The 13,832-nt window shown below is 42.0% G+C and overlaps 1 protein-coding gene across 2 annotated transcripts in view; it reads left to right on the top strand.

Moving 5' to 3' along the window:
- The first annotated feature begins 494 nt into the window (after nucleotides 1-494).
- LY9 (lymphocyte antigen 9) overlaps nucleotides 495-13,832 on the top strand; it is a 31,300-nt gene continuing 17,962 nt past the window's right edge. Inside the window, exons 1-3 of one of the 2 annotated variants that reach the window (XM_030823201.1) lie at nucleotides 495-632; nucleotides 4,097-4,426; nucleotides 6,134-7,041. In XM_030823201.1, coding sequence (XP_030679061.1) covers nucleotides 509-632; nucleotides 4,097-4,426; nucleotides 6,134-6,261 — 582 coding nt within the window. In that variant the 5' untranslated portion in view covers nucleotides 495-508 and the 3' untranslated portion in view covers nucleotides 6,262-7,041. Of the gene's footprint in view, nucleotides 633-4,096; nucleotides 4,427-6,133; nucleotides 7,042-13,832 lie in introns of those variants that run through there. The other variant, XM_004089845.3, reaches the window with a different exon arrangement.

Below are 13,832 nucleotides of genomic sequence, written 5' to 3'. Positions count from 1 at the left end.
GCAGGGAGACAGAGATAGTGGGAAAGAGGGAGAGGGAGAGAGGGCAAGAGAAAGAGAGAGCGCATATGCACACACATGCTAACCCAAGATGGAAGTCACAGCTTTTTTGTAACCTAATCTCAGAAGTGACCCATCCCACATCTCTGCCACATTCTATTCACTTGAAGCAAGTCACTAAATCCAGGCCACACTCAAGAAGAGGTGATTACACAGAGGCATGAATGCCAGGAGGTATAGATCTTTAGCAGTCACCTTTAGGAGCCAAATTTAGAACCCAAGTCCCTTGATGTCAAAGCAAGTGATGCTCCACATCAGTCACAAATGAGGCCCTGAATAGACTTGGGACCTCTACCTGCCTGCGTAGATGGGAGGAGTCTGTGGTGTTTTGTATAAACAACCCTCCCTCTGAAACACACACACACGCACATACACATGCGGAAGCTGTGACACGTGCGGAAGCTGTGGTAAGTGCATCCTCCTTCAGTCTCATTTCTGAAAATAGATCATCATGGTGGCACCAAAGAGTCACACAGATGACTGGGCTCCTGGGCCTTTCTCCAGTAAGCCACAGAGGAGTCAGCTGCAAATATTCTCTTCTGTTCTACAGACCTCTCTCCTCTTCCTGCTCATGGGTAAGTCCACTTTATGGCCACTACTTCTTGCTACTGGGGTTCTTCTGAGGCTGGTTGCATTCCCTGCCTGGGAGATTCTTTTTTTTTTTTTTTTTTTTTTTTTAACGAAGTCTCGCTCTGTTGCCACACAGGAGCGAAGTGGTGCAATCTCGGCTCACTGCAACCTCCGCCTCCCGGGTTCAAGCGATTCTCCTACCTCAGCCTCTTGAGTAGCTGGGATTACAGGTGCATGCCACCACACCCAGATAATCTTTGTATTTTTAGTAGGGGCAGGGTTTCACTATGTTGGCCAGGGTGGTCTCGATCTCTTGACCTTGTGATCTGCCCGCCTCAGCCACCTAAAGTGCTGGGATTACAGGCGTGAGCCCAGTTCTTGTTGGTAAAATCAGGAAGCTCCTCTCCTTGCCGGAAATTACTCTGCATGTGTGCATATTCCTGTACTATGAAGGGGGTAACATTCTAGCCCCAGTCTCAAATAGCTCTGGGCTTAAACTACATTTCTCTCACCCTCACACTTTCCTAAGAAATGCCAAGTACATAATGAGTTTGCTTCCTGTATAGTGTGGATAAAACCCGCAGAGGGATCCAGGAAAATCCCCTGCTGAGAAGCCACCTAGCAATTTCCTAGGGATGGAGAGAACTTCTGGAGCTTCTTTCTACATATCCTGCCTTGGTTATCATATATGCTGGCTTCATTACTGAGGCTTAACTGGGGACCTGGAGGCAGTTATGTGACCCTGGGCAAGGTGGCGTCTATCTGGATATCCTTTTCTCCTCAACCTTATTCCTCCCTATCAAGGCCCAACTCCTGGGAAACATCCCTCCGCTGCATGGCCCGGAACCCCACTGTCCAACAGATAGAGCCAATCCAGTACCCCAGAGAGGATCTCTGCCACCTGGGACTGTGGCAGCTACTGTCCTTCTGTGGTCCCGCTTTCTCCAGGGCTTCAGGGACGATGGTGCAGGTAGCACTAGAGATCTGAGAGCAGTGGGGGTTGGCTGTTGGTGCGTGAAGGGAGCTCTAGAAACACTCCTAGATACAGATATGGGTGAACGAGGAGCCTAGACCTCAGGGCTGAGGTCCAGTCTGACCTCTCTTCACTTTCAATTTTATCTTGGCTCATCAAAACACACAGAAAGCAGCCAGGCTGTTTATGTTTACGTCCAACCTTTGGGGTGTTCCTTGATTGTGTTGAGCAAACCTGAAATAAGCTACATTCAAGGTCATCATACAAGCCTCAAATGATCAATGCAGTGAATTTCAAACAGTTCAGAGCAAAGAGGCATCTCCTTCGGTCTGGCCCCACTGATTAGGATGACCTCAAATCTCACTCTTTTGGTCTGAAAGTATGATGCTTTTGTATCTCCAAAGAGTCATTTCAGGAACTTAAAAGGCAGTCGAGTGAAAAGACCCCTCTCACTTTAGTATCAGGAACATCTGAAATTAAATCATTGCTCCATCATTTATTAGTGGTGTGGGCCTCTATTTCTTAAGTGTAAAATATAGTTAGTAGGATGCATCCCGCAACACTCTTACAGATTGTAGATGATCTATACACACACACACACACACACACACACACACGTATAGTGGCACATAGTTGGCAGAAGCTATGATTGTTATTATAATTACTGTTAATGTGCATTCTTTGGAAACTATTAAGAGACAGGTGAGTCAAATTCACTTATTGCAATCTTTGAATCCTCTTTTATTATTTGTCCTATGGTGCAATTCAAAATAAAATGACTGGTACTGGGGACCTGTCATTGTACTGGGAGCTGCATTGCACTGTCTTCTGCAACAAGATTTGCCCTGTGAGGCCCACATCCTGCCCCCTCCACTGACAGTCTGTGAGGCTTTGTTTATGGTTTTTGTCTGATGTAAGAAAATTTGAAGTCAAAACAAGTCATATGCACCCAGTCAAGACCCAGCAGCTCCTGGGCTTCCAGGATACAGACGGACAGTACTCCTGGCCTCCCTACTTCCGGGGCATCATGGACATAGGATCTAGACTCTGTGACTGATCAACCCTGTAATCTCAGGCAAGTGGCTTAAATTCTCTAAATTTCAGCTCCTCATCTGTAAAAAGGAGCTAATTATAGTATAGTTATGAGAATTAAATGAGATAATTTACATAAAGTACCTAATGCACACATAGCAATCATAAGCAGTGTTTTCCAGATGGGAAGAGCTCTCTTTTAGAAAACCTCAAACCAACCTCATATCAACTCAGCCTGAATCTGCCTAAAGAATCCACCTGACCCGACCTTCTCATATCCAGGATCCCTAGCCCTGCATGCTCCATAGCTGCCTCTCCACAAGGTGCAAGTGCTTGGCTGATGGAGGTCTAAGCAGAGAACCCCCATGACCTGCACCAAGCAGCCTCTCTCCTTCCAATGTCTGCATATTCTGTAACCTCTGGGTTTTCAGAGCTTGCTTCAGCTTTCTTCTGCCCCTCCAGGCTATGCTTATGCTCCTTTTTTATCTCTAACCTTTTCTACTTATTTTCCCACCCAGAATTCCTGGTGGAGTCTGGGTCCCAAACCCATCTGATTTGGTCTAGAATTTCCAAAGTGCTCTCCAGAGCCTCGGAAGCCCTGGAATCTGGGAATCCAAGCCAGGGTCACCCAGAAGACACCCATAGGGTCCCTACAAGAAAATTAACTGCCTTGGCCAAATACCAGCTTCCTAGATGCCTTGGTAACAACGTTTATCAGGAATATGATCTTGCCTAAGATGAGGAAATCAGGAACTGTATTGGTACCACCAGCTATTCCCACCCCTAAACCTGGCCAAACCAAAGTCAATCTGAGATCCCATGGACAATGAGGGGAAAAGTAGGGTGAGGTAGAGGTAGGAGAAGCTCCTTTAGTTCCCGACACTGCTATGAGAGTTCTCAAACATTCAGAAAAGTTGGAGCATTTACCCTGGACATTCATATGCCTACTACCTAGATTCTAACACAAACGTTTTACTTGTGCTTGCTTTATCACTCACCTACCCATCTAACCATCCCTCTACCCACCCATATTTTTAAAAATATGCTCCTTTTTAGTTCATTGGCTCTTCACAATTTGCAGCAACCTGCTTTCATTTCATTTTTACCATATCCCTTGAATAAAATGGTGCAGGTATGAGCATTTCAATCTTTTAGATAAGTAAACTGATTCACTGAAAAATTCAGAAATGTACCCAAAGTCACAAGGCTAATTCCCCTACTGGAACAGAAACCCAGAAGATCTGTTTCACAGATTGCTGTGGCTACTTTTAAGGGAGACAGTGTTTGGAGAATGGAGGAATTAATGACTTTGCTAGACAATGGACCTAGAAGAAGGAGGACAAGAATCTCATTTCATTTCTCAGCATCTGACATTTATGCCCAATGTATATTCACAGAGTGAAAGAAAGAAGGCTAGCTCAAGGAGTCTAGCTGCTCCTCCAAGTCCCTCTTCTATCTCTGCAGGACTAAGAGCCTCTGGAAAGGACTCAGCCCCAACAGTGGTGTCAGGGATCCTAGGGGGTTCTGTGACTCTCCCCCTAAACATCTCAGTAGACACAGAGATTGAGCACGTCATCTGGATTGGTCCCAAAAATGCTCTTGCTTTCGCACGTCCCAAAGAAAATGTAACTGTTATGGTCAAAAGCTACCTGGGCCGACTGGACATCACCAAGTGGAGTTACTCCCTGTACATCAGAAATCTGACTCTGAATGATGCAGGATCCTACAAAGCCCAGATAAACCAAAGGAATTTTGAAGTCACCACTGAGGAGGAATTCACCCTGTTCGTCTATGGTGAGTTCCAGAGAGCTTCTATGTTCCGATCTTTTCTTTTTTTTATCTGTGCAAATTTATGGGGTATGTGTGAAATTTTGTTATATGTATATAGTGCATACTGATCAAGTCAGGGTTTTCAGTGTGTCTGCTGCCTGAGTACAATATATTCTTGTTAAGTATAGTCACCCTACTCTGCTATCAAAAATTGAATTGATTCTTTCTATCTTACTATATGTTTGTACCCTTTAACCCACTTCTCTTCATCATCCCCCCACCACCCACTCCCCACACCCACCCTTCTCAAGCCTCTGCTATCTTTCCACCATCTACCTCCACATGATCAAAATTTTTAGTACCCACATATAAGTGAGAACATGCGATATGTGTATTTTTGTGTCCAGCTTATTTCACTTAAGATAATGACCTCCAGTTTCAGCCACATTGCTGCAAAAGATATGATTTCATTCTTTTTTATGGATTTTTAAATTGTTTAAATATATTTAGAGGGTACAAGTGTAGATTTATTGCATGCACATATTGCATGCTGGGGAAGTCTGGGCTTTTAGTGTACCCATCACCCAAAGAGTGACCATTGTACTCAATAGATAATTTTTCAACCTTCACTCCTCTCCCACCCTCCTACCTCTTGTAGGCTTCACTATCCATTATTCCTACTCTGTATGTGCATGTGTACCTATTGCTTCCACTTATAGGTGAGAACGTGTGGTATTTTACTTTCTGTTTCTGAGTTATTTCAGCTAGGATAATGGCCTCCAGTTTCATCCATGGTGCTGCAAAAGACATGACTTCATTCTTTTATGGCTGATTAGTATTCCATGATGTGTATAAATATATGTATGTATGTGTATACTGCATTTTCTTTATCCATTCTTCCACTAAGGGACACAGATTAATTCTATATCTTTGCTATTGAGAATAGTGCTGCAATAAACATACAAATGCAGGTATTCCTTGCATATATCAATTTCTTTTCTTTTCCTTTGGGTAGATATCCAGTAGTAGTATTACTGGATCAAATGCTAATTAAATGTTTAGTTTCTGAGAAATCTTCATATTGTTTTGCATAGTGGCTGTACTAGTTTCCATCCCCACCAAGGGTGTCTAAGAGTTCCCCTTTTCTCCACATCCTGCCAACATGTGGTTAGTGTTTAAATAACAGCCATTCTGACTGGAGTGAGATAATATCTCATTGTGATTTTGATTTGTATTTCTCAGATAATTGGTGATATTGAGCATTTTTTAATATATCTGTTGGTCATGTGTATGTCTTATTTTGAGAAATGTCTATTTATATCCTTTGCCTACTTTTTAATGGAATTATTTGTTTTTTCTTGTTGAGTTATTTGAGTTCCTTGTATATTCTGGATATTAGTTCCCTGTCAGATGAATAGTTTACAAATATATCTGCCATTCAACTGGTTGTCTCTTCACTCTGTTGATTATTTCTTTTGCTGTGCAAAAGCTTGTTAGTTTAAATCCCATTTGTGTATTTTTGTTTTTGTTGCCTGTGCTTTTGAGGTCTTAGTCATAAATTATTTGTCCAGACCAACGTCCAGGAGAGTTTTCCCTAGGTTTTCTTCTAGTATTTTTATAGTTTCAGGTCTTACATTCAAGTCTTTAACTGATTTTGAGAAGGTTTTTTTATATGATGAGAAATAGGGGTTCAACTTCATTCTTCTGCATGCGACTATTCAATTTTCCCAGCACCATTTATTGAAAAGGTGTCCGTCCACGTCATCAAGGGTGATCACCGCACGCTCCTGGAGGGCAGCGGCCTGGAGTCCATCATCCGCACCCTGGCTGAGCCACGTGTGAGTGTGCGGGAGGGCTAGGCCCGCGCCCCCACCTGCCACTGGAGACTGCTCTGCCAACCCCACCTCACCGCCGTGCAACGGGGCTGGAAGGGTCCTGCCGATGGGACCCTGCCTGGCCCAGTGCCACTGCCCCCTGAAGCTGCTAGACGTGGGCGTTAGGCGTGTCCCACCCACCCGCCGCCTCCCATGGCACGTCGGGAACACCGGAGCCGCCAACTTGGAGACTCCTGGTCTGTGAAGAGCCGGCGACGCCCGCAGGAACTGGGCTGGGCCTTGCGTGCCTGTGGGGTTTGTGCTTGGTCTTTCTCCGCTTGGATTTGCTTATTTATTGCATTGCTAGTAGAGACCCCTTGGCCTGTCCACCCCGCAAAGACTCCTCGGGCAGCATGCGGCTCCCGCACACTGCACCCATTTCCCCGATGTCCCCTGCGGGCGCGGGTGGCCACCCGGGCCTGCTGGCTGCAGCCCCCTCGGCCAGGCCTGGCTCAGCCCCACTGCGTGGGAGGTCACCAGCCACTCCCCGAGGTGCTGGGATCCCCGGGATGCAGGCCCACAGTGCGGGGCTGCACCCATGATGCGGAGCTGGCCTCCAACCCTGCAGGCCGCGCCGGGCACCAACTCAGTGTTTGTCAGTGTTTGTTTTTCCAAGAAATGGTTCAAATTGCTGCTCAGATTTTTAAATTTACTGTAGCTGCCAGTGTACACGTCTGGACCCCATTTCATTTTTACACCAATTTGGTAAAAATGCTGCTCTCCTCAGCCTCCCCACAATTAAACTGCAAGTGGTCTCTAAAAAAATTAAAATTAAAATAAATAAATAAATAAATAAAAAGTGTCTTTTCTCCCCAGTGTAAGTTTTTGTTGGATTTGTCAAAGGTCAATTGGCTATAAATCTGTGCCTTTATTTCTGTGTTCTCTATGCTGTTCCATTGGTCTATGTGTCTATTTTTGTAATACGATGCAGTTTCGGTTACTATAGCCATATACTGTATACTGAAGTCGAGTAATGTGATGCCTCTAGCTTTGTTCTTTTTGTTTAGCATTGCTATGACTATTCAGGGTCTTTTGTGGTTCCATATATATTTTAGGATTTTTTTTTCTGGCCAGGCACAGTGGTTCATGCCTGTAATCCCAACACTTTGGGAGGCTGAGGCAGGCAGATCTCTTGAGGTCGGGAGTTCAAGACCAGCCTGGCTAGCATAGTGAAACCCCATCTCTACTAAAAATACAAAAATTAGCCAGGGGTGGTGATGGGCGCCTGTAATCCCAGCTACTTGGGAGTCTGAGGCAGGAGAATCACTTTAATCTGGGAGGCAGGAGTTGCAGTGAGCCAAGATCACACCACTGAATGCCAGCCTGGGTGACAGAGTGAAAACTGTGTCTAAAAAAAAATTTTTTTTAAAGGATTTTTTTTCTAATCTGAGAAGAGTAAGGTTGGTATTTTGATAGGGATTGCATTGAATCTGTAGATTCTTTAGGCAATATGGTCATTTTAACAATATTGATTCTTCCGGTCCGTGAGCATGGGATATTTCTCCATTTGTTTGTGTCATCTATGATTTTTTTCATCAGTGTTCTGTAGTTTGCCTTGTAGAGATCTTTCACCTCCTTGGTTATACTTATTCTTAGGGTTTTTTAATAGCTATTTTAAATAGGATTGACTTCTTTATTTCCTTCTTGATTAAATAATTATTGTTGTATAGAAATGCTACTGATTTTTGTACATTGATTTCTATCCTGCAACTTTACTGAATTCATTTATCAAATCTAAGAGTTTTTTGGTGGAGTCTTTAGGTTTCTCTAGTTATAAGATCATATCATCAGGCTGAGCGTGGTGGCTCACACCTGTAATCCTAGCACTTTGGGAGGCCAAGGCAGGTGGATTGCTTGAGCTCGGAAGTTCAAGACCAGCCTGAGCAACATGGCAAAACCCCATCTCTACAAAGAATACAAAAATTAGCTGGGCATGGTGGCATGTGCCTGTAGTATCAGCTACTCTGGAGGCTGAGGCGGGAGGAATGCTTGAATCCCAGGAGGTTGAGGCTGCAGCGAGTCATGACTATACCACTGCACTACAGCCTGGGTGAAAAAATGAGACCCTGTCTCAAAAAAAAAATTATATCATCAGCAAAGAGGAACAATTTGTCTTTCTCTTTTACACTTTGAATGTTTTTTATTTCTTTATTTTGCCTAATTTCTCTGAGTAGAACTTTCAGTACTGTGTTGAATAGAAGTAGTGAAAATGGGTATCCTTATCTTGTTCCAGTTCTCAGAAGAAAGGCTTTCAACTTTTCCCCATTTGGTACAATGTTAATTGTGGAATTGTCATATATGGGCTTTATTATTTTGAGATATATACCTTCTATGCTTAGTTTGTTGAGAAATTTTTTCAGGAAGGGATTTGGACTGTATCAAGCGCTCTTTCTATAACCATTGAGATGATCATATGGTTTTTATCCTTCAGTCTATTGATGTGATGTATCACATTTATTGATTTACATACGTTAAACCATCCTTGCATCCCTGGGATAAATCCCACTTGATCATGTATTATCTGTTTGATATGCTGTTGGATTCTGTTTGCTAGTATTTTGTTGAGGATTGTTGCATCTATGTTCATCAGGAATATTGGCCTGTAGTTTTCTTTTTGTTGTTGTGTCCTTGTCTGATTTTGGTATTAGCATGATGCTGGCCTCATAGAATGAGTTAAGGAAAATTCCCCCTGCTCTGATTTTTAAGAATAGTTTCAGGAGGATTGATATTAGTTATTATTTGTATATTTGGTAGAATTTGGCTGTGAATCCATCAGTCTTGGGCTTTTCTCTGTTGGGAGACTTTTTTATTACAGATTAATTTCACTACTTGTCATTGGTGTCTGTTCAGATTTTCTGTTTTTTACTGATTCAGTCTTGGTAGGTTGTATGTTTCTAGGAATTTATCCATTTTCACTAGGCTTTTCAGTTTTTAAGAGTATAGTTGTTCATAATAGTCTCTGACGGTTTTTTGTATTTTGGTCTTTTGTATTTCTGTAATGTCAGTTGTAATGTCTCCACTTTTTCTGATTTTGTTTATTTGGGTCTTCTCTCTTCTTTTCTTAATTAGCCTAGCTAGCAGGTTATTAATTTTGTCTGTTTTTTCAAAGAGCTAACTTTTTGTTTCATTGATTCTTTGCGTTTTTTTAGTCCCTACTTCATTGAGTTTTGCTCTGATATTTATGATTTCTTTTCTTCTGCTAATTTTGGGTTTAGTTTGTTCATGCTTTTCTAGTTCCTTAAAGTGCATTGTTACATTATTAATTTGTGATCTTTATACTTTTTTCATGTAGGCATTTATTTCTATAAACTTCCCTCAGCACTGCTTTTGCTGTACTCCATAGCTTTTGGTACATTGTGTTTTTTTTTTCATTTGTTTCAAGAACTTTTTTTAAATTTCCATCTTAATTTCTTTGTTGACCCAATGGTCAGGAGCATGTTGTTTAATTTCCATGTATTTGTATCATTTCCAAAGTTCCTATTAATATTGATTTCTAGTTTTATTCCATTGGAATTGAAAAGATATTTGATATGATTTCAATTTTTTAAAATTTGTTGAGACTTGTATTGTGGCCTAACAAATAGTTTATCCTGGAGAATGTTTCGTCTACTAATGAAAAGAATGTATATTCTGCAATTGTTGGATAGAATGTTCTGTAAATATCTGTTAGGTCCATTTGGTCTAAACTCCAGTTTAAATCCAATGTTTCTTTGTTGATTTTCCATCTAGAAGCTCTGTCTAATGCTGAGAGTGGAGTGCTGAAGACCTCCACTATTGTTCTGTTGCAGTCTCACACACACACACACACACACACACACACACTCTTACTCTCACTCTCTCTTTGGTAATATTTGCTTTATGAATCTGGGTACTCCAGTGTTGGGTGCATATACATTTAGAGTTGTTATATCCTCCTGCTGGATTGATCCCTTCATCATTATATAATGGCATTATTTGTCTTTTTTTTACTGTTTTTGACTTAAAGTCTGTTTATCTGATATAAATATAGCTAGCTATTCCTGCTTGCTTTTGGTTTCCATTTGCATGGAATTGTTTTTCCGTTTCTTTACTTGTAGTCTATATATCTTTACTGTTAAGGTGAATTTTATGTAATTAACATATAGATGGATCATGTTTTTAAATCCATTCCACCATTCTACATCTTTTAAATGGATAATTTAATCCATTTACATTCAGAGTTACTATTGATATGTGAAGTTTTTCCTGTATATTGTTAATTGTTTTCTGATTGTCTCATATATTCTTTGTTTCTTTCTCTCTTATTGTTTGTCATTGTGGTTTGGTGGGTATCTGTAGTGACATCATTCAAGTCCTTTCTCTTCACCCTTTGTGTGATTGCTTTACAAATGAGTTTTATACTTCCGTTGGTTTACATCATGGTAAATGTCATCTTTTGCTTCCAGGTTTAGGACTCCCTTGAGCATTTCTTGTAGGACCCCATCTAGTGGTAACAAATTCTCTCAGCATTTGCTTCTCTGAGAAAAGCTATTTCTCCTTTTTTATGAAGAATAATTTTCCCAGATATAGTATTTTTGGTTGACACTTTGAATATATTATTCCATTCTCTTCTGGCCTGCAAAGTTTCTGCTGAGGAATCCACCATTAGCCTGCTGGGCTTTCATTTATAGGTGGCTAGATGTTTTCCTCTTACTGTTTTTATGATTTACTCTTTGACTTCAGACAGTTTGACTGTGATGTGTCATGGAGACCTTTTTGCATTGTATTTTCCTGGGAATCGCTGAGCCTCCTGTATCTGGATGTCTAAGACTCTTGCTAGACTTGAGGAGTTTTCTGCTATTGTTTCATTAAATACATTTTCTAATCAGCTCTTTGTCTCTTTGCCCTCAAGGATGAAATAATTTGAATATTTTATCACTTTATGTTGTCCCAAATGTAACAAAGGTTTGGTTCATTCTTTTTTATTCTTTTTATTTATTTACTTTTTGTTTGGCTGAATTATTTCAAAAGAACTGTCTTCAAGTTGTGAGATTCTTTCCTCAGCCTAATCTAGTTTATTGTTGAAGCTTTCAAGTATATTTTGTATTTCCTTCAGTGAATTCTTCAATTCCAGAATTCTATTGATTCTGTTTTTTAAATATCTATCTCTTTGGTTAATTTGTCATTTGTATCCAGAATTGTTTTTCTGATTTCTTTGTATTGTTTTTCAGAATTATCTTGTATCTCACTGAGCTTCTTCTTATTTTTTAATTTACTTTCATGGGGAGGTCTTTTGCCTAAAAATGTGTCTATTGTGTTGTTGGGGTAAGGCACTCTGGCTTTGATTCTGGGTGCATGCAGTAGTATAGTCTCTGTATGATTTATTTGGCTGTAAACAACATTAGTGGTATGTGTGATTTCCTCAGTAGGTCAGGGTGTGATTATTAACAGAGGCTGTGGTGAAGTTGTGCTGAGGATTGAAATGTCAAGTGGACCAGTCATCAGGCCACAGTGGTGGCAGCATACCTATCTTTGTGCCTCAAGGCAGTGTATGCTGTCACTTGTGTTTATGCTTATCAGCAGCCGATTTTTAGGTCTCCACGTGGCTTGCTCAGATACTGATAATGGCAGCAGTGGGCTGAAGGGTGGTGAGCAGGCTCTCAGGCCCCCGGGCCGTCAGTGTGGCATGGGCAATGACAGTAGTGGGATGATTCTCTGGGTCCCAAGCAGTATGCATTGATGTTGATGGTGGCTGCAATGGCCTGGGCAGACCAGTCTCCAGGACCACAGGTGGCACTTGCAGGTAGGTGGTAGTGGCTGGGAGTTAGGCCCACCCTAGGCCCCTGTGGAAAAATGCTCAGGTGCCCAAAGCAGTGGATTGGGTTGGGCAATCCCCAAGATGCTGGCCTATGTGTTCTCTTTCCAAGGGGGAAGGGGGAAGCCAGGCTGAGTGGGCTTGCGCTCAGGCCCCCCAGTGGTGAAAGCAGACACTAGCTATGGTATGTGGAAGCAGGGCCATCCTCAGGCCCCAGGCAGAGTGCTCAGGTGAGGACAGTAGCCACCACAGTGAGGCCCTGCCACTGGAGAAGGTGAGGCCAGGTTCAGTGGCCACAGCCTTGGATGGCAGATAGGGAATATGCATCCCTCTCAGCCTCAGTCCTCGGAGGGCTTCTCCCAAGCCAGCTCTAGCTGCAGGAGCTTTTGCCCAGCTTGCAACCAAGTTGCAGCAGCAACTCACAGCCCACTACTTTACCCAGTCTCAGTCACAGCAGCATTCACTTCCTAGGACCAGAAACTGCAGCCCACACCTCTCTTGCTACTTAGCTCTACCTGCAGAGTGCTCCCAGTTCATACTCTAGTCTCAGCAGCAACAGTTTTAGTTTTCCTAACACCTCAGACCCAGCACTGTTGGGCCCCAGGACAGCATGCATTCTGCCAAAGGCTAAGTTTGGAAATGGTCCCTTACTATAACTGCAGAGGTCTCAGAAAGAGTATGGAACCCAGTAGGAGCTCCCTCCCTGGAGCAGTTCTGCCCCCACAGTCTCCCACCAGCACCCTATGGTAGTTTCAGGGATTGGGAGGGTCAAAGGGGTCTCATGTGGCCAGGATTGCATGATTCTGCAGTGGGATGTGGGCCACTGGAGGTCTCTTGCTCACCTCTATTGGGAAATCATTCCCAGCTCCCAGCAGATCCCAGCCAGGGAGGCTGCCTCTGTTCCTTCTCCTTCCCTGCTTTTAGTGTTTCCTGTCACATCTCTGTTGAATTCCAGCATTCTCCCTTAGAAAATGTATTTGAAATATGACTGTTTGCATACTACTTTTGTTCTTCTAAGTAGAGGAGGTAGGCATTAAATTCTTCTAGTCAGCCATTTCAAAGCCCTTTCTCTTGATCTTTTATTTTTAAAAACAGACATTCTTTTTCTCCAGGAATTTCTCTCTCTAGGATAAATATGACTACTATATTGATCGTTTTTCACCTAATTCCGTATACACAGATGTCAAGATTAAAAGACACACCCGTAAATTCCTTACATGTTATATAACCACCATAATTCATGTAACTGGTCTCCTACTTGTAGAAATATTGTTTCTGCTTATAGAAATATTGTTTCCAATATTTTCTGTTATAAGCAGTGCTGCAATGAATATTCTTGTGCACCTATCTTTTCACGCTTATGTGACTAGGTTATATTCTGATGGGTAAATCTAGAATATATACATGGGGTCAAATTACTGGATCAAATGGTATATGCATTTTTTTTTTGAGACATCATCCCACTACATCACCTAGGCTTGTCTCCAATTCCTGGGCTCAAGTGATCCTCCTGCCTCAATCTCCCAAGTAGCTGGGACTACAGGTACTTGCCACCATGCCCAGCTTTTAAATCCTGAATTTATTATTATTATTATTATTATTATTATTATTACTACTACTACTACTATTACCAGTATTTCATAGAGACATAGTCTCATTTTGTTGTCCAGGCTAGTTTCAAACTCCTGGACTCAAGCTATCCCCTTCCCTCAACCTCCCAAGTAGCTGGGACTACAGGCATGTGCCACCATGCCTGGCTTTAAAATCCTAAATTTTTACTTAT

Source organism: Nomascus leucogenys, chromosome 12 (genome assembly GCF_006542625.1).
Source record: "Nomascus leucogenys isolate Asia chromosome 12, Asia_NLE_v1, whole genome shotgun sequence".
Lineage (NCBI taxonomy): Eukaryota > Metazoa > Chordata > Mammalia > Primates > Hylobatidae > Nomascus > Nomascus leucogenys.
Note: the sequence above shows the minus strand (reverse complement) of the source record. Positions and strands in the feature narration are given on the sequence as shown.